Here is a 13,510-nt window from a genome sequence, read left to right as displayed (position 1 = left end):
CGCACACAAGCTCCACACGGCTCTTGTGGGCTTTTCCCCAGGAGGGAGAAGGGACTGACGCGGCCAGTCAATCCCTTCTCCCTCCTCATAGAAAAGCCCACAGGAGCCGCGTGCTCCTTAAAGGGTGCGTGGCTCCTGTGGGCTTTTGCGGGAGGTGGGGGAATTGCGCAGCCTCTCCTGGCTATGGCAGAAGCTAAGACAGCCAGTGGGATGGATCCTGCTCACTGTCTTGGCTTCTTTGCTCTTTGGGGCTGGGGGGGGGATAATTTTTTTCCTTGATTTCCCCCTCTAAAAACTAGGTGCACCTTATGGAGCGAAAAATACAGTACTTTTCAAATGCGGGTTGTCTTTGTTTTAGTCCATAGCAGGGTATACACATAAGTCCTGTTGCTTTGCCTGCTTCTTTACTAAATGGGACCACATTCCTTGCTTCTTTGCTTTCCTTTTTTATGTCGTCAGTGGTGTGATTTGTATCGTGGTAAAAATAATAATGTACCATTGTTGTTTGCTTTGATGGTATTATAAAATTTAATTAGACAAAACTCAAAGCCACTCCCATGGAAGAATGCGATCCTCCGGGAAGTTTGTAAAAGAAGAGGAGGAGACGTGAGGCAGGAAATGCATGATGAGATAAAAGGGAATCTGCTGATTCAACGACATGAAGTAATATTACAATTAAGATTTGGGCACAAATGACCAAAGAGTGTATGGAATCTTGGAAAACAGGTGATCTTTCAACAGCCAGAATATTACTAATCCTTTAAAAAAAGACACTAATTGAACTATATAAAGTTCATTTTAACGAAGTAAGTATACCTGACATTAGAACACTTAATATTGAGACCCTGCCATGGGAGCAGACGGGCTTTAACCCTGATCTGGAGCCTGCCATTTGCACTGTCAAAAAGGATCCATTTAAACCATCTGGATCATTATTCCAATGGGACAGAGAGGGTTTTTTAAAGTATTTTTATTTTATAACAGCCATCTAATATATTGTTATGAGTTCCAGACTCCCCTAAATTCCTGGGTCCAGCGGGTGTTAGAAATTAATTAAGGCTTGGGATGCTAAGCTGTGTCCTAGACACTTCTAATCCCTGGAATTAGCAAGTGTTTGAAATTCATTAAGGCTTGGGGTGCTGGAATCATAGAATCATAGAGTTGGAAGAAACCACAAGGGCCATCGAGTCCAACCCCATTTAGCACTCAATCATATGCACCCACACGCCCATTTCCGGCCTATGGCAGGGGCGTGCGTGTATGTGCACGTACACAGTCACACACAGTGATGACAAATAAGACTCCCTCTGTCATCTACACACCTCTCCTCTTCCAGCTGTTAAAGGCCATCTACCTCGTGCCCCATGTCGGGATTCCAACCCAGTTTGGGGGGCCCATCACTTGCAATGTCTTCTCCCTCCCCCCCTGCAGCCAACATGGAATTTGAATAGCAGTGAGAGGGACCAACGAGGGAAGACCCTTGGCTCCAAAGGCCACATCCAGCCCCAGGGTCAGGAAGCTCCCTATTCCCTGAATTAAGAGGATGCTTGGTTGCAAGAAATAAATCCCCCAGATTTCACAGCCTACAATTCTGTATCCGAATTCTGCAAATGGTGGGAGATACCTCAAAAAATCTATAATTCCCAACCCTATGCTTCCCATTATTCTTTGGGGAAATCCATGTGCTTTCAACATATTGTGTGGAGTACGCAGCCTCCGTCTCGTGGTTCCCAGTTTGGCCAGTATAATAACCAGTTACCAACCCATAACCCAGAGCAGGTACAGTCGTACCTTGGGAGTCAAATGGAATCCGTTCCAGAAGTCCATTCGACTTCCAAATCGTTCAGAAACCAAAGCGCGGCTTCTGATTGGCTGCAGGAGGTTCCTGTAGCCAATCGGATGCCGCGGAAGCCCCGCCGGATGTTCGGCTGCCAAAAGATCATTTCAAAACCAGAACAGTCACTTCCAGGTTTGCGGCGTCTGGGAGCCAAAACATTCAAGAACTAAGCTGTTCGAAAACTAAGGTATTACTGTACTTGATGCATTGTGACTTTCAGTTATTTTTATTGATCATAGTTTAAGTAATTATTTATTGTAATTGTTAGGAGTGAATTTCTGTTTAATTATTATTTGCTGGTGTTCTGAGATTTAATTTTATCGTGTACTATTATATTTAATACTACTTTATTTGATATAAGTCATTCCATTTTAAAGCTATGTTTTATTAGGACGTTTTGCATTGGATCAGATTGTTATATGATGTGTGTTCTTTGTTGTATATTTTGTTGCTGAAAATCACCTTGTGTATAGTAATATAGAAAAGCAGTAAACAAATTTGAAGTGAAGTGAAGTGAAGTGAAGTGAAGTGAAGAAAGACACCTGCTCCCACCCAGTTGCAAGATCAGCCCTGAGTTCAAAGCACACTCCTTGTACAGACCTTCCAAGTGTCCCAATTTTCCAGGGACAGTCCTGGAATTACAGAGATCTCACTCGAAACGGATGCAGTGTAGCCGAAAATCCATGCCAATGGTGGCACCAATTCTCTGCCGCTGACAGAGGTGGTGGGGCAGGCGGGGCACTTGCGGGAGTGCTGCCTGAGGGCTTCTGCCACCTGAGGCAGTGGCTCCACTCTGCCTAAAGACTGGGCCGGTTCTGCTGTTTGGTCCAATTCAGTGGGAGACTGTGGGTTTTCCCTGGGGAAAGTGGCGGAGAAAGCGGAGGTGAGGACAAACCTCAGGTAATAGGCCTTCAGCAGGAAATGGTTTTGAGGGAAATAAAATTCCCAACGCAGGCCCGTGGACTCGTTGCATAATTATTGGCACAGAAATAAGATACTGCACCTGATATCGCAGCAGTCATGTACGACTAACAGTACCCAGTTTGTCCTTCAGCTCAGTAATTGGCATGGGATGGATGCCAGATCGATAGGAATCTTTAAAATAATGGTGACCTTGTTCCTTCCAACCTTTAAACTGTTAGACGTCATTGTTGTTATATTTTGACAAGGATGGTTTTAAAAGGGGATCATATGGAAGAAACCTTTAGTTATCACCTTTCACAACAAGACTCATGTTTTTCAGACGAACGACATAACAACAAAGCTTCGAATTAGGAAAACCCAACCCCCACTTCCATCGTTTCTATATATAAGAGTCAATTTTGCAGTCATCTTCTTTTTTTAAGAAAGTATCTTGCCCAGCCAGGATAACTGCATCTTCCTTCAACTGGATTTTTTTTTTTAAATGTATTATAAGGAATAAAGGATAAATAAATATAGAAACAAAGTGGAAGAATGGTTTAAGATTTAGTACTTCCACTTTATTTAAATCATGGGGTATTATCATACCCAGGTATTTCAAGAATTCCAAATAATTAGTTAATTAGTTTGTTAGTTCACCCTATGCTCCCACAGAATCACCAAGTTGGAAGTTTGGTATCTGAAGAAGTGTGCATGCACACTTCTTCGGATACCAAGAACTAACTTAGTTGGTCTTTAAGGTGCTACTGGAAGGAATTTTTTTTGGTTTGACTATGGCAGACCAACACGGCTACCTATCTGCAAGTTGGAAGGGACCTTGAGGGTCATCTAGCTCAACCCCCTGCAATTTCGCCCAACATGGGGCTTAAACCCATGACCCTCAGATTAAGTCTCATGCTCTACTGACTGAGCTATCCTTCAGGGCAGCCATGGAGAAGGCTCCTTTTTCGTTTTGAGACAAGGCAAGAAGAGATGACATGATACACATTTACTGTATAAAATGATGCATGTATAAAATGATGCATACATAACACCAGAATCTGTGGTCATTCTAGGAAGCTAAATGTTGGAAGGTTTCAGGAGCCGTAAGGAAGAACTTCTCCACACGGCACACAGTTAAGCCATGATGACCACCAGCTTAGATGGTTTAGATAGGATTACAGAATCATAGAATTGTATAATTGGAAAGAATCCCAAGGGTCCTTTGGTTCTGCAATGCAGAAATCTCAACTCAAGCATCCATGACAGATGTCCATCCAACCTCTACTTCAAAACCTCCACTGAGGGAGTGTTCACAAACTTCAATTCCGTGGTCAAAGAACTCCTCGGAAGATTCCATCACCGGTGTCTCTGACCATTTTTACACATCACTTGGGAAGACAGGCGAACTAATGCCAGTGTACTGGAAGAAGCAAAGATAACAGATGATTCTTCAACATCAACTTCGTTGGACTGGTCGTGTTGTGTGGATGACTGATGATCGTCTTCCAAATCGACTACTCTATTCCCAACTTAAAAATGGAAAGGTGGCGGTCAACAAAAGAGGTTTAAAGACTCTCTTTCAAGGCAAATCTTAAAAAATGTAGTATAAACACCGACAACTGGGAAACACTGGCCTGTGAGCGCTCCAATTGGAGAACAGCCTTTACCAAAGGTGTCATGGGCTTTGAAGACGTTCCAACTCAGGACTCAAGGGAGAAACGCGCTAAGAGGAAGGCACACTTGGCAAACCCTCACTGTGATCAACTCCTGACCAGAAACCTATGTCCCCACTGTGGAAGGACGTGTGGATCCAGAACTGGCCTCCACAGTCACTTATGGACTCACTGTTAAAACCGTGTTCATGGAAGACAATCTTATGAGTGATCGCCAAAGAAGAAGACTGTCAGGAAGCTCTTCCTGATGTTGAGTCGGAATCACCTTTCTTGTAACTTGAACCCGTTGGGCGTTTACTCTGATTCCACGTTGAAGAGCAGGTTTTCCTTGGGGGGAAATGATGGGTCTAGTAGAAGTTGTGGGTGAACCCTTGGCTCTGCTCATTGATTTCAATGGGTCTACCCTGCGTATCACTAGCAATGAATACAATCCTGGCTTTTAAACTTGGGGTCCCTTCTCTGTGGCCAACTTGGGGCTTTCCAGTTTCAGTGACGCTAAAATTGGGTGCTTCTCGCAGTCTGTTCTACAGAGTTATTTCTGTGGTGCGATGCCCGGTTGCAGCTCCCCACCCTCTTAAACCACCTCTGCCCTTCTGGCACATAGAGACAAAAATATAAGCTGCTGTTTCTCAATCTATTTATTGAGAGCAAGAGGGGTCTTCCGCCCCAGGAGTTTAGCAAAGCCCGCAAGGGGATTGCGCAGGAAAAGCAGCGGGTGGTATCATCTGATCTGCTGTCCCATTGGCTTTTGTTACCTACAAGACAAGAACGGTTGTGAAACAGGAGCATTAAGTTGGCCTAATGCAGTCCACTCTAAAAGGCTGCCGCCTCTCTCTCCCTTTCCAGCACGACCACCTTTTGAACGAGCCACAAACACTCACTTTTGACTGCCAAACTGAGCAAACTTCCATCGGGTTTCCCCCCAATGGCTGTTTGCTCCAATTCAGGTCAATAGAGCATTTCCCCCAGGGAAAGCAGTGGGGCAAATGGAAAACTGCTCGGCTCTGTGCTTTATAAACATGGGGTAAGCCAAGTGTGGACAAGCCCTGAATACGAGACTTCCCTAGTGTTTGACCTCTAAGTCAGGGGCTGGAAAAGCGCTACCCTCTGGCTGTTGGTGGACTCCAGCTCCCAGCAGCCCCTGCTAGCATGAGGATGAGGGCAGCTGGAAAAAAAGGACATCTGGAGGGTGACAGATTCCACCTTCCATCATTTTTAAAAATATTTATAATTTTATTGAGATTGTTCTAGTAGATTAAAGCAAATAAAAAAGGGGGGAAGGAAGAATAGAAAAAAGAGGGGGAAAGAATATATTAGAAACCTTTTAAAAAGCAGGGGAAAACAGCAATAGGGGGAAAAAGCATAAAATACAATTAAGGCCACAAAACTAGATAGTATATATGTAGATGGATAAACCTATTGTATATGTTAATCCATGTGTCACTGTGGTTTCAACAAATACATTCCAATAAATTTGTCCATGCATCATCTTTGTCCATAGGCTTGCAAGAGTCTATTGCTTGCAAGAGTTGTCATATCATCTGTCCACTGGTTGATGAGGGTCATATTTTTGCCCTTACAATGTACCAATAGCAATTTTTTACAGATGGGAGGGCATGGAGAATCCATTTGCCTTGACTAATGGTCAAACCCCATAAATTAGGCATCTAGTTTAAGAGGTTATCTTCTGAAGTTTTTAGCTCTTTATACATCCTAATTTCGTCATTGTCGTCGTTCCCCCACCCGCCCCCAATACCAAACACTGTATAAACCTATGTTTCAGGGAAGTGTTTTCCTTATTGCATTCCTACACTTAACCCGATCCCAAGTCAAGACACTGATCCGACCAGCTGGTGGCGGAAAGCAGTTCTCCATGGGGTCAAGCAGAGAGGAGTCTTTCTGAGTTCTCTTAATGGGGGATGAAGAGACTTGAACCCAGGACCTTCTGCGCTCAGAGTATGTGCTCGGCCACTAAGCTATGGCCGCACCCAGAAAAGCACATCCCGAAGACTTTGTTGAAAGAGGAATGCCGTCTGCAGCAGACATTCATCCCTGCAAGTGGATTCTACCCTCACTTTCACCAGCAGAATTCTTAGGGCTTCTCATCTTTTCCTCTGCCCACTGCCCCTCTTACGCAGAGCTTCCTACTCAGAAAGCAGAAAACAGACAGAGCTGCAGACACCACATATCTAAAGCAACACATACACACACACCCCACACACAAAAAACCCCTCACAGAGCTGCAATTCCAAGCACCCTTAACAAGTTCCCAGGATTCCTTGGGAGTGCTTTAAATGTAATTCCAATCTATGGTGTGTGCCATCACAGAAAGTGTCACTCATGCAACTTGCTCATTGTCTTTCTAGAGAACCCGGAACATATCCTTGTATCAGGTGGAGAAGCAGAATAGGGGGAGTAAACCAGGGGTCAGCAAACTTTTTCAGCAGGGGGCCAGTCCACTGTCCCTCAGACCTTGTGGGGGGCCGGACTATATTTTTTTTTAAAAAGAAAACAACAAATTCCCATGCCCCACAAATAACCCAGAGATGCATTTTAAATAAAAACACACATTCTACTCATGTAAAAACACGCTGATTCCTGGACCGTCCATGGGCCGGATTGAGAAGGCGATTGGGCTGGAACCGGCCCCCGGGCCTTAGTTTGCCTACCCATGGAGTAAACAAACAAACAACAACAACCCTCGTTCTCTAAGATGCAGTAGTGATTTGAGGCATTCAGAAGTGGATCAAAGGATTGAGCTCTGCCTGCCCCCCAATGTCACCTTTTAGGGGCATTTAGTTAAAGCGACATATGTCCTTTTTATTTCTGTGCCCATATTCTGCCACCACACAAACTGCATTGAGTTGCAAAAGGGCCTGCTCCTCTTTATGCCTTGGCCCTAAATGGAATCGATGCCTTAAAGAAATCTCACCTATTGTCTTTAGTCTGCACAGGCCACTGTGGAAACAAACCAATAAACAAGATTATTGCATCCGTCAAAAATTACTGGTGGTCCAAAGTGGGGGAACGTCCTTTGCTTATTGCTCCAGATGTGTCTGGTGCCTTCATAGCTTAGAAGGCAGCTTGTGTGTGACTGGCCCAGCCCAGCCCCAGCCCAATGGCCTCTAGCTGAACTCCCATCACCCCTGAGCGTTGGCCAGGCTGACTCCAATGACTGATGGAGGCAACACCTGGAGGACACCTGTCTGGGGAAGGCAGAAACAGGGCGACATGACGGTGAATGAACTGGCGAGATGCAGGAATTCTCCCCACATTACACCAGTCTTCGCTTCTACAGTTCTTGAATCTGATATCTCCCTTCCCCAAAACTGAGTCCCCCCTGAAAGTTTTTAAATTTCTAAGCCCAGTGGAGTTATCTCTTCCTTAGTACCTGACAACCAGGTGTTCTCTGCCTCACTGGGACATACAAGAACAACTTCTCTCAGGTCTTACCTTCTGGAGGAAATTGTACCAAATACTTCTCTTCCAAGCCCAGTTTTGCGAACTGTTTTGCAAAGATCTGCTTGGACTCTCGCGTGGGAATTTTTGCAACACCTGGAAAAGAGACAAGACCTGAACCCGACATGCGTTTCATACCTCCCGTCGCTAGAAGGCAGCATTTGTGCAGCTGAAAAATGTATGAAAAATATTGGAAGGGGGAGAGGGGAAAGAGTGAATTTCTGGCTAAGTCTTCTGAATAAGGAATGTGAGGTGATGATGTTCAGGGCACAATACCACCCCTTCCAACATCACTCCAGTGAAAATAGGGACATCCTATTCTACACCAGGAAGCTTCTGCCGCACAAATAGCTGCCATGGGCATGTCAACATCGGTCACCTTGAGCCAATTGCAACTTTTCCACCTCACCTACATCACAAGAGTGTGGTAAAAAAAAAATGTGAGAGGGAAGGGATGGTGTATAACACTTTCCACACATAATGGGAATGAAATAAAATTTTAGGTAAGGATTTAAAGCAGATTGGTGACCTTTTCCTTCAAAATTATTGGAACAGCTTTGCATTCCAGCTTTACCATTTCCTTCATTTGGTGCGGGGAATTTATTTTCAGGATAAACGGGACTCTGTTTTTGCACCTATACACGCCACTTTTAACTGTTCCCCAAGGCGAGGAGGAAAAACGAAGAACGAGACATACTGGGATCCAAACAGAAACCAGTATGGCTTCTGTAGCTCTGGGACTGTCCCTGGAAATTCAAGGTACTTGGGGGTCTGGGAAAAGGAGAAGTGCAACAGTCCGGGATCAAATCAGAAACTGGGGCAGCTTCTGTACTTCCGGGACTGTCCTTGGAAAATCAGGACACTTGGAAGTTATACTACGCTGGCTAGGGCTGATGGGAGTTGTCATTCGAAGCCTCTGGAGGGGACCGGGCTGACACAGGCTGTCCTACACCATTATTTTGAATTGCAAATCCCCTTGATTGTATGGGCGGAATGGTGATATGTATAAATGTAACGACTTAATAAATGTTCTCTCTCTTCCCTCTTCAAGGTGAGGGTGGGAGTCTCCTTGGCTACATACCATAAAGTGTCAAATAAACGGACATGACGCCATCCCGTGTGTGTGCAGCCGTGACAACGCAGTAGCTCTTACAATCTGTCTGCCCATCTAGGACGACGCCTTTACCCCATTCTGGAGAAAAAAGAGAGAGGAAGGCCTGCGTAATGAATTGGGGACTCTTCAATCGGTGCGAAATTTAGCACCAACGGGAATGTTTCCCTTAAAAATAAATGAATAAACTTGACTCATCCGTCCTTCACGGCTGTAAGCTGTTAAAAGCGCATTAAATCACCAAACCATTAAAACAGAAAACAAGAATGGATAATACTTGGGTGTGGGTGTGGGTGTTATTGAATAGTTCATGAGACATCACATGCACAATGTTGTGCGTGTGACGTCAGACCCATTACATGCAGGCCTGTGCGTGTGACATTGAATGTCTGCGTTGCAGCTGTGGGAGAGGGAGAGAGAGAGAGAGAGAGAGAGAGAGAGAGAGAGAGAGAGAGAGAGAGAGAGAGAGAAGGTTCAGCTCTGGTCACCACCACCAGCAAGGCCCCCTGTTCCATAGGGAGGAAAAGGGTTCCCCCCTCCCACAAAAGTTTGATTATCTGGCTGTCTGCGGAGGCGGAGCTGAACTGCTTCTCTGTCGTAAACAGCACCACAGAGGCCATTTGTTCACTGACTTTGTCGGTACCCAGCCCCCACAATTAAGGAGTTGGCTCCTATGGGCTCTGGCGTGGGTGGCTCAGGGTCGGCGGTGGCAGGGGGGCTATTGGGCGATGGTCCTTAAAAAGCTCAAAAACTTTATGTGTCCAGTTTTTTTACTTCTTGGAATATGGTAACCCTAGGGGAATAAGGCTCTCAGTGGCTACCTAACCATAAAGATGGCTGCCTGCCACCACTGCTTGTGGGGATCAATCTGTTTGGCTGCTGTGGAAACTGGGATGCTGTGCTCAATGGATGTTTGGTCTAATCCAGCAACAAAGGTCCTCCTTGTGTTCCTAAGACTAAAGAGGATTTGGGGGCCTCTTTTGGTGCAGGATTCCTGCGTTGCAGACGGTTGGACAAGATCACCCTCGGGGTTCCTTCTAACTCCTATGGTTCTGTGGTTCCAGGATTCTATGGAAGGTGTCCTCTGTTTAATGGGCTGTCTAGTTCAAGTCTGGCTTAAAGATAACCCTAAAACGATTGCTTGGTTTGCATCTACACATTTTCCTTTGGCTATGTAAAAATACGCTGATTCCCAGACTGTCCACGGGCCAGATTTAGAAGAAGAAGACGAAGAAGAATAGGAGGAAGAGGAGGAGGAGGAGTTTGGATTTGATATCCTGCTTTATCACTACCCTGAGGAGTCTCAAAGCGGCTAACATTCTCCTTTCCCTTCCTCCCCCACAACAAACACTCTGTGAGATGAGTGAGGCTGAGAGACTTCAGAGAAGTGTGACTAGCCCAAGGTCACCCAGCAGCTGCATGTGGAGGAGTGGAGACACGAACCCGGTTCCCCAGATTACGAGTCTACCACTCTTAACCACTACACCACACTGGCTCTCAAAGCTACTAACATGAGTTTGACCAAAGTGCAGGAGGCAGTGGAAGACAGGAGTGCCTGGCATGCTGTGGTCCATGGGGTCACAAAGAGTCGGACATGACTAAACGACTAAGCAACAACAACAAAACTGGCCCATCTGCCCTATAGGAGGGCAGCAGACTTTCCTGCCACTGGAAACATCAAGCTGCTGCTGAAGACCACAACTACATTCAACTTGTAGACATGCAAATTGACTTAAATATTACAGAAACACCTTACGTTTCCCATCTTTCCTTCCAAAGGGAGCCCAACTTGGGTATGCCAACTGGAGCTTCTCACACTGCTTAGGGAAGCAGGGTGAATAGCTGTAACAGGTTAAAAAACTGAGCAAGATTTCACTCATACAGACCGCTATTGCAGGTATACTTTCCATCTTTCCCTAGGGTAAAGGCCATATCCATTTTGAGACAGCCGTAGGGCCTGTGAAAGGAGACAAGGAGGAAAGGGGTCAGGTCACGGGGAGCAGTGGTGCAGTTGTGAAATCTGAGGCGCTGGACTTGGTAAGGACATCAGAATCGTCTGGCTGAATCAGGCCAGCCTCAGACCCTCCAAACGTCCCCATTTTCCAGAGGCAGTCCTGGAATTACAGAAGCCATCCAGGTTTCTGATTTGATCCCAGAATGCCCCACTTTTCCTTTCAATAGCATGTCCCTAGGTCATCAGAGAAATGTTGAAGGGGATGGAAGAGGACGTCCCTATTTTTCCAGGGGGAAATCTTGGAAGGAATGTCACAGAGGTTTTGTCACCTTTGGCTCGGAAAGTGGCCCTCCAACTCAGGGTCATCACAAATCCGAATTTGCATTGCTGGGGGTTAGACCAGATGACCCTTGGCCCCCTTCCAACACTACAATTCTATGATTCCAACATAGTAAGGTAAAGGGACCCCTGACCATTAGGTCCAGTCGTGACCGACTCTGGGGTTGTGGCGCTCATCTTGCTTTATTGGCCGAGGGAGCTGGCGTACAGCTTCCGGGTCATGTGGCCAGCATGACTAAGCCACTTCTGGCGAACCAGAGCACCGCACGGAAACGCCGTTTACCTTCCCGCCAGAGCGGTACCTATTTATCTACTTGCACTTTGAGGTGCTTTCGAACTGCTAGGTTGGCAGGAGCAGGGACCGAGCAACAGGAGCTCATCCCGTCACGGGGATTCGAACCGCCAACCCTCTGATTGGCAAGTCCTAGGCTCTGTGGTTTAATAAGGACATAAAAAGAGCCTTCTGGATCAGGTCAATGGCCCATCTAGTCCAGCATCCTGTTCTCACAGTGGCCAACCAGATGCCCATGTTAAACCAGCGAGCAGGATTCAAGCCCGAGAGCAATGTTTCTCTCCTGTGATTTCTAGCAATTGGTGTTTGGAAGCATAGTTAGCAGCCATCAGTAGCCCTCTTCTGCATAGTCAGTAGATGCATAACCATAGATTCAAATTAAAACTTGTTCAGTGGATACATAGTGCTGCTCTAATTTCATCTCATCTCTCAAAATCTAAACGGGGAAATCTTCAAATTCACATATTCAAATTCAGAAATTCAACCTGAGGGTGAGCAAAAGAACTCACCAGAGCAACCACACCCCAGGGTTTTCTTCCGTCTGTGGGCGATGCTACAACAGCTCAGCAAAAACAGGCAAACTTACGTTGGCAAAGTGGAAGAGACATTGAAGTTTCCACCCTTCGTGATTGTTAAGTTGGCAGCCACCATGCTCATTCCATCTAAATAGTCGGAAAGCAGGGTGCTGTTGGTGGCGAAGATCTGTGTGTACCAGGTCTTTGGGAATTTCTGAAGACAAAAAAAAAGTGGCCCTTTCAGAAGGTGCAGCAAAACACTGGGGCTCCGAGCAGAAATCCCTGACTGCCTACCTGGTACAAGAGTTCCCTTCCAATAATGGGACTTATCTGAAGATGAGGAGTTCCTGTCCATGCAGATGGTAAGCAAAAATGGCCAAGTGCACACATCACGGTGCACACCCTCCAAAGACCCCAACGGATCTGGAACATTTTCTATTTGTACAGGAACAAGTGTCCATTGAGGAATGGGCCATCTGACATTGCCAAATTCTTCCCCAAATGGTGTCTCCCCTCCCCGGGGTTGTCCCGCCACGGCACTCGGTTGGAGCTCGACAGAAGACCAGAGCTGGTGGTTACCTTATTTGGGTCACACTTTTTAAAGTCATAACGCATAGCGTGGGCAGCGTAGAGAAAGGCAAGACCCAAACCAGTCACCCAGAACTTCATCTTGCTTCTCTGCTTTCTCGCTTCTCGGTGAGAGGATATTCTGAGACAAGTTAGCTCAAGGTATGCACGCTTCCTGGCTTTTGTAGAGCTTTACTCTCTCCCTGCCACACCCTCTGAGAAGCTTGCATCAAGTCCACCCGCCGTCCTTTCTCACCCACCAGCCACGTTTGCAGCTGCAGATACAACAAGGTTGTTGTTGGCTTGGGAACAGCTGCCCCAATGGCTCCTTGTGCAACACAAGGAGGTGTTGCGGTTGTCCAAACAGAGGAGGCATTTGCCTTGGCCCACGATCCAACGGGCTTTTGGACAACAACCACCCGGAAAGGTCACACTCCTCTTATCTAAAGCAGGGGAAGAAGAGCTTGGAGTGGGTGACCCAAGGTCAATATGTTTCTTGGAGTGCAATAAATGAAGGAATGACATCAGCTGCTTTCCTGGTCACCCTTTTGGAAAGATGCAGGAGAGCAAAGATGGAGTCATGAGACCGGGCTGCTGCTGCTGCTGCTCCCAGGGGTGCTGGGGCCCTCATGGTCCCAATTTTCCAGGGACAGTCCCAGAAGCCATCCGAGATTCGGATTTGATCCCTGAATGTCCCTCTCGTCCTTTTCCTTCTGCATCTCAGAAAGCAATTAAAAGTGGTGTGTGTAGGTGCAAAAAATGGAGTATGGTTTATGCTCCAAATAAAATCCCTGCAACAAATGAAGGAAATGGTGAAGCTGGCATACAAAGCCATTCCCATAATGTTGAAGGAAAAAGTG

General features: G+C 46.2%; 1 protein-coding gene across 1 annotated transcript; it reads right to left on the bottom strand.

The window, feature by feature from the left end:
• Positions 1-5,033: 5,033 nt before the first annotated feature.
• Positions 5,034-12,962, bottom strand: LOC309354577 (extracellular fatty acid-binding protein-like). Its single transcript, XM_081884801.1, has 7 exons — positions 12,663-12,962; positions 12,155-12,297; positions 10,870-10,940; positions 8,954-9,064; positions 7,867-7,968; positions 7,346-7,371; positions 5,034-5,168 (listed from the first exon to the last, which is right to left on the bottom strand). Exons 1-6 carry the CDS (start codon positions 12,750-12,752, stop codon positions 7,355-7,357), a joined length of 534 nt encoding a protein of 177 aa, XP_081740927.1. The 5' UTR covers positions 12,753-12,962; the 3' UTR covers positions 5,034-5,168; positions 7,346-7,354.
• Between the last annotated feature and the right edge of the window lie 548 nt (positions 12,963-13,510).

The sequence above is a fragment of the Podarcis melisellensis genome (assembly GCF_964234715.1).
Source record: "Podarcis melisellensis genome assembly, chromosome: 13".
Classification (NCBI taxonomy): Eukaryota; Metazoa; Chordata; class Lepidosauria; order Squamata; family Lacertidae; genus Podarcis; species Podarcis melisellensis.
Note: the sequence above shows the minus strand (reverse complement) of the source record. Positions and strands in the feature narration are given on the sequence as shown.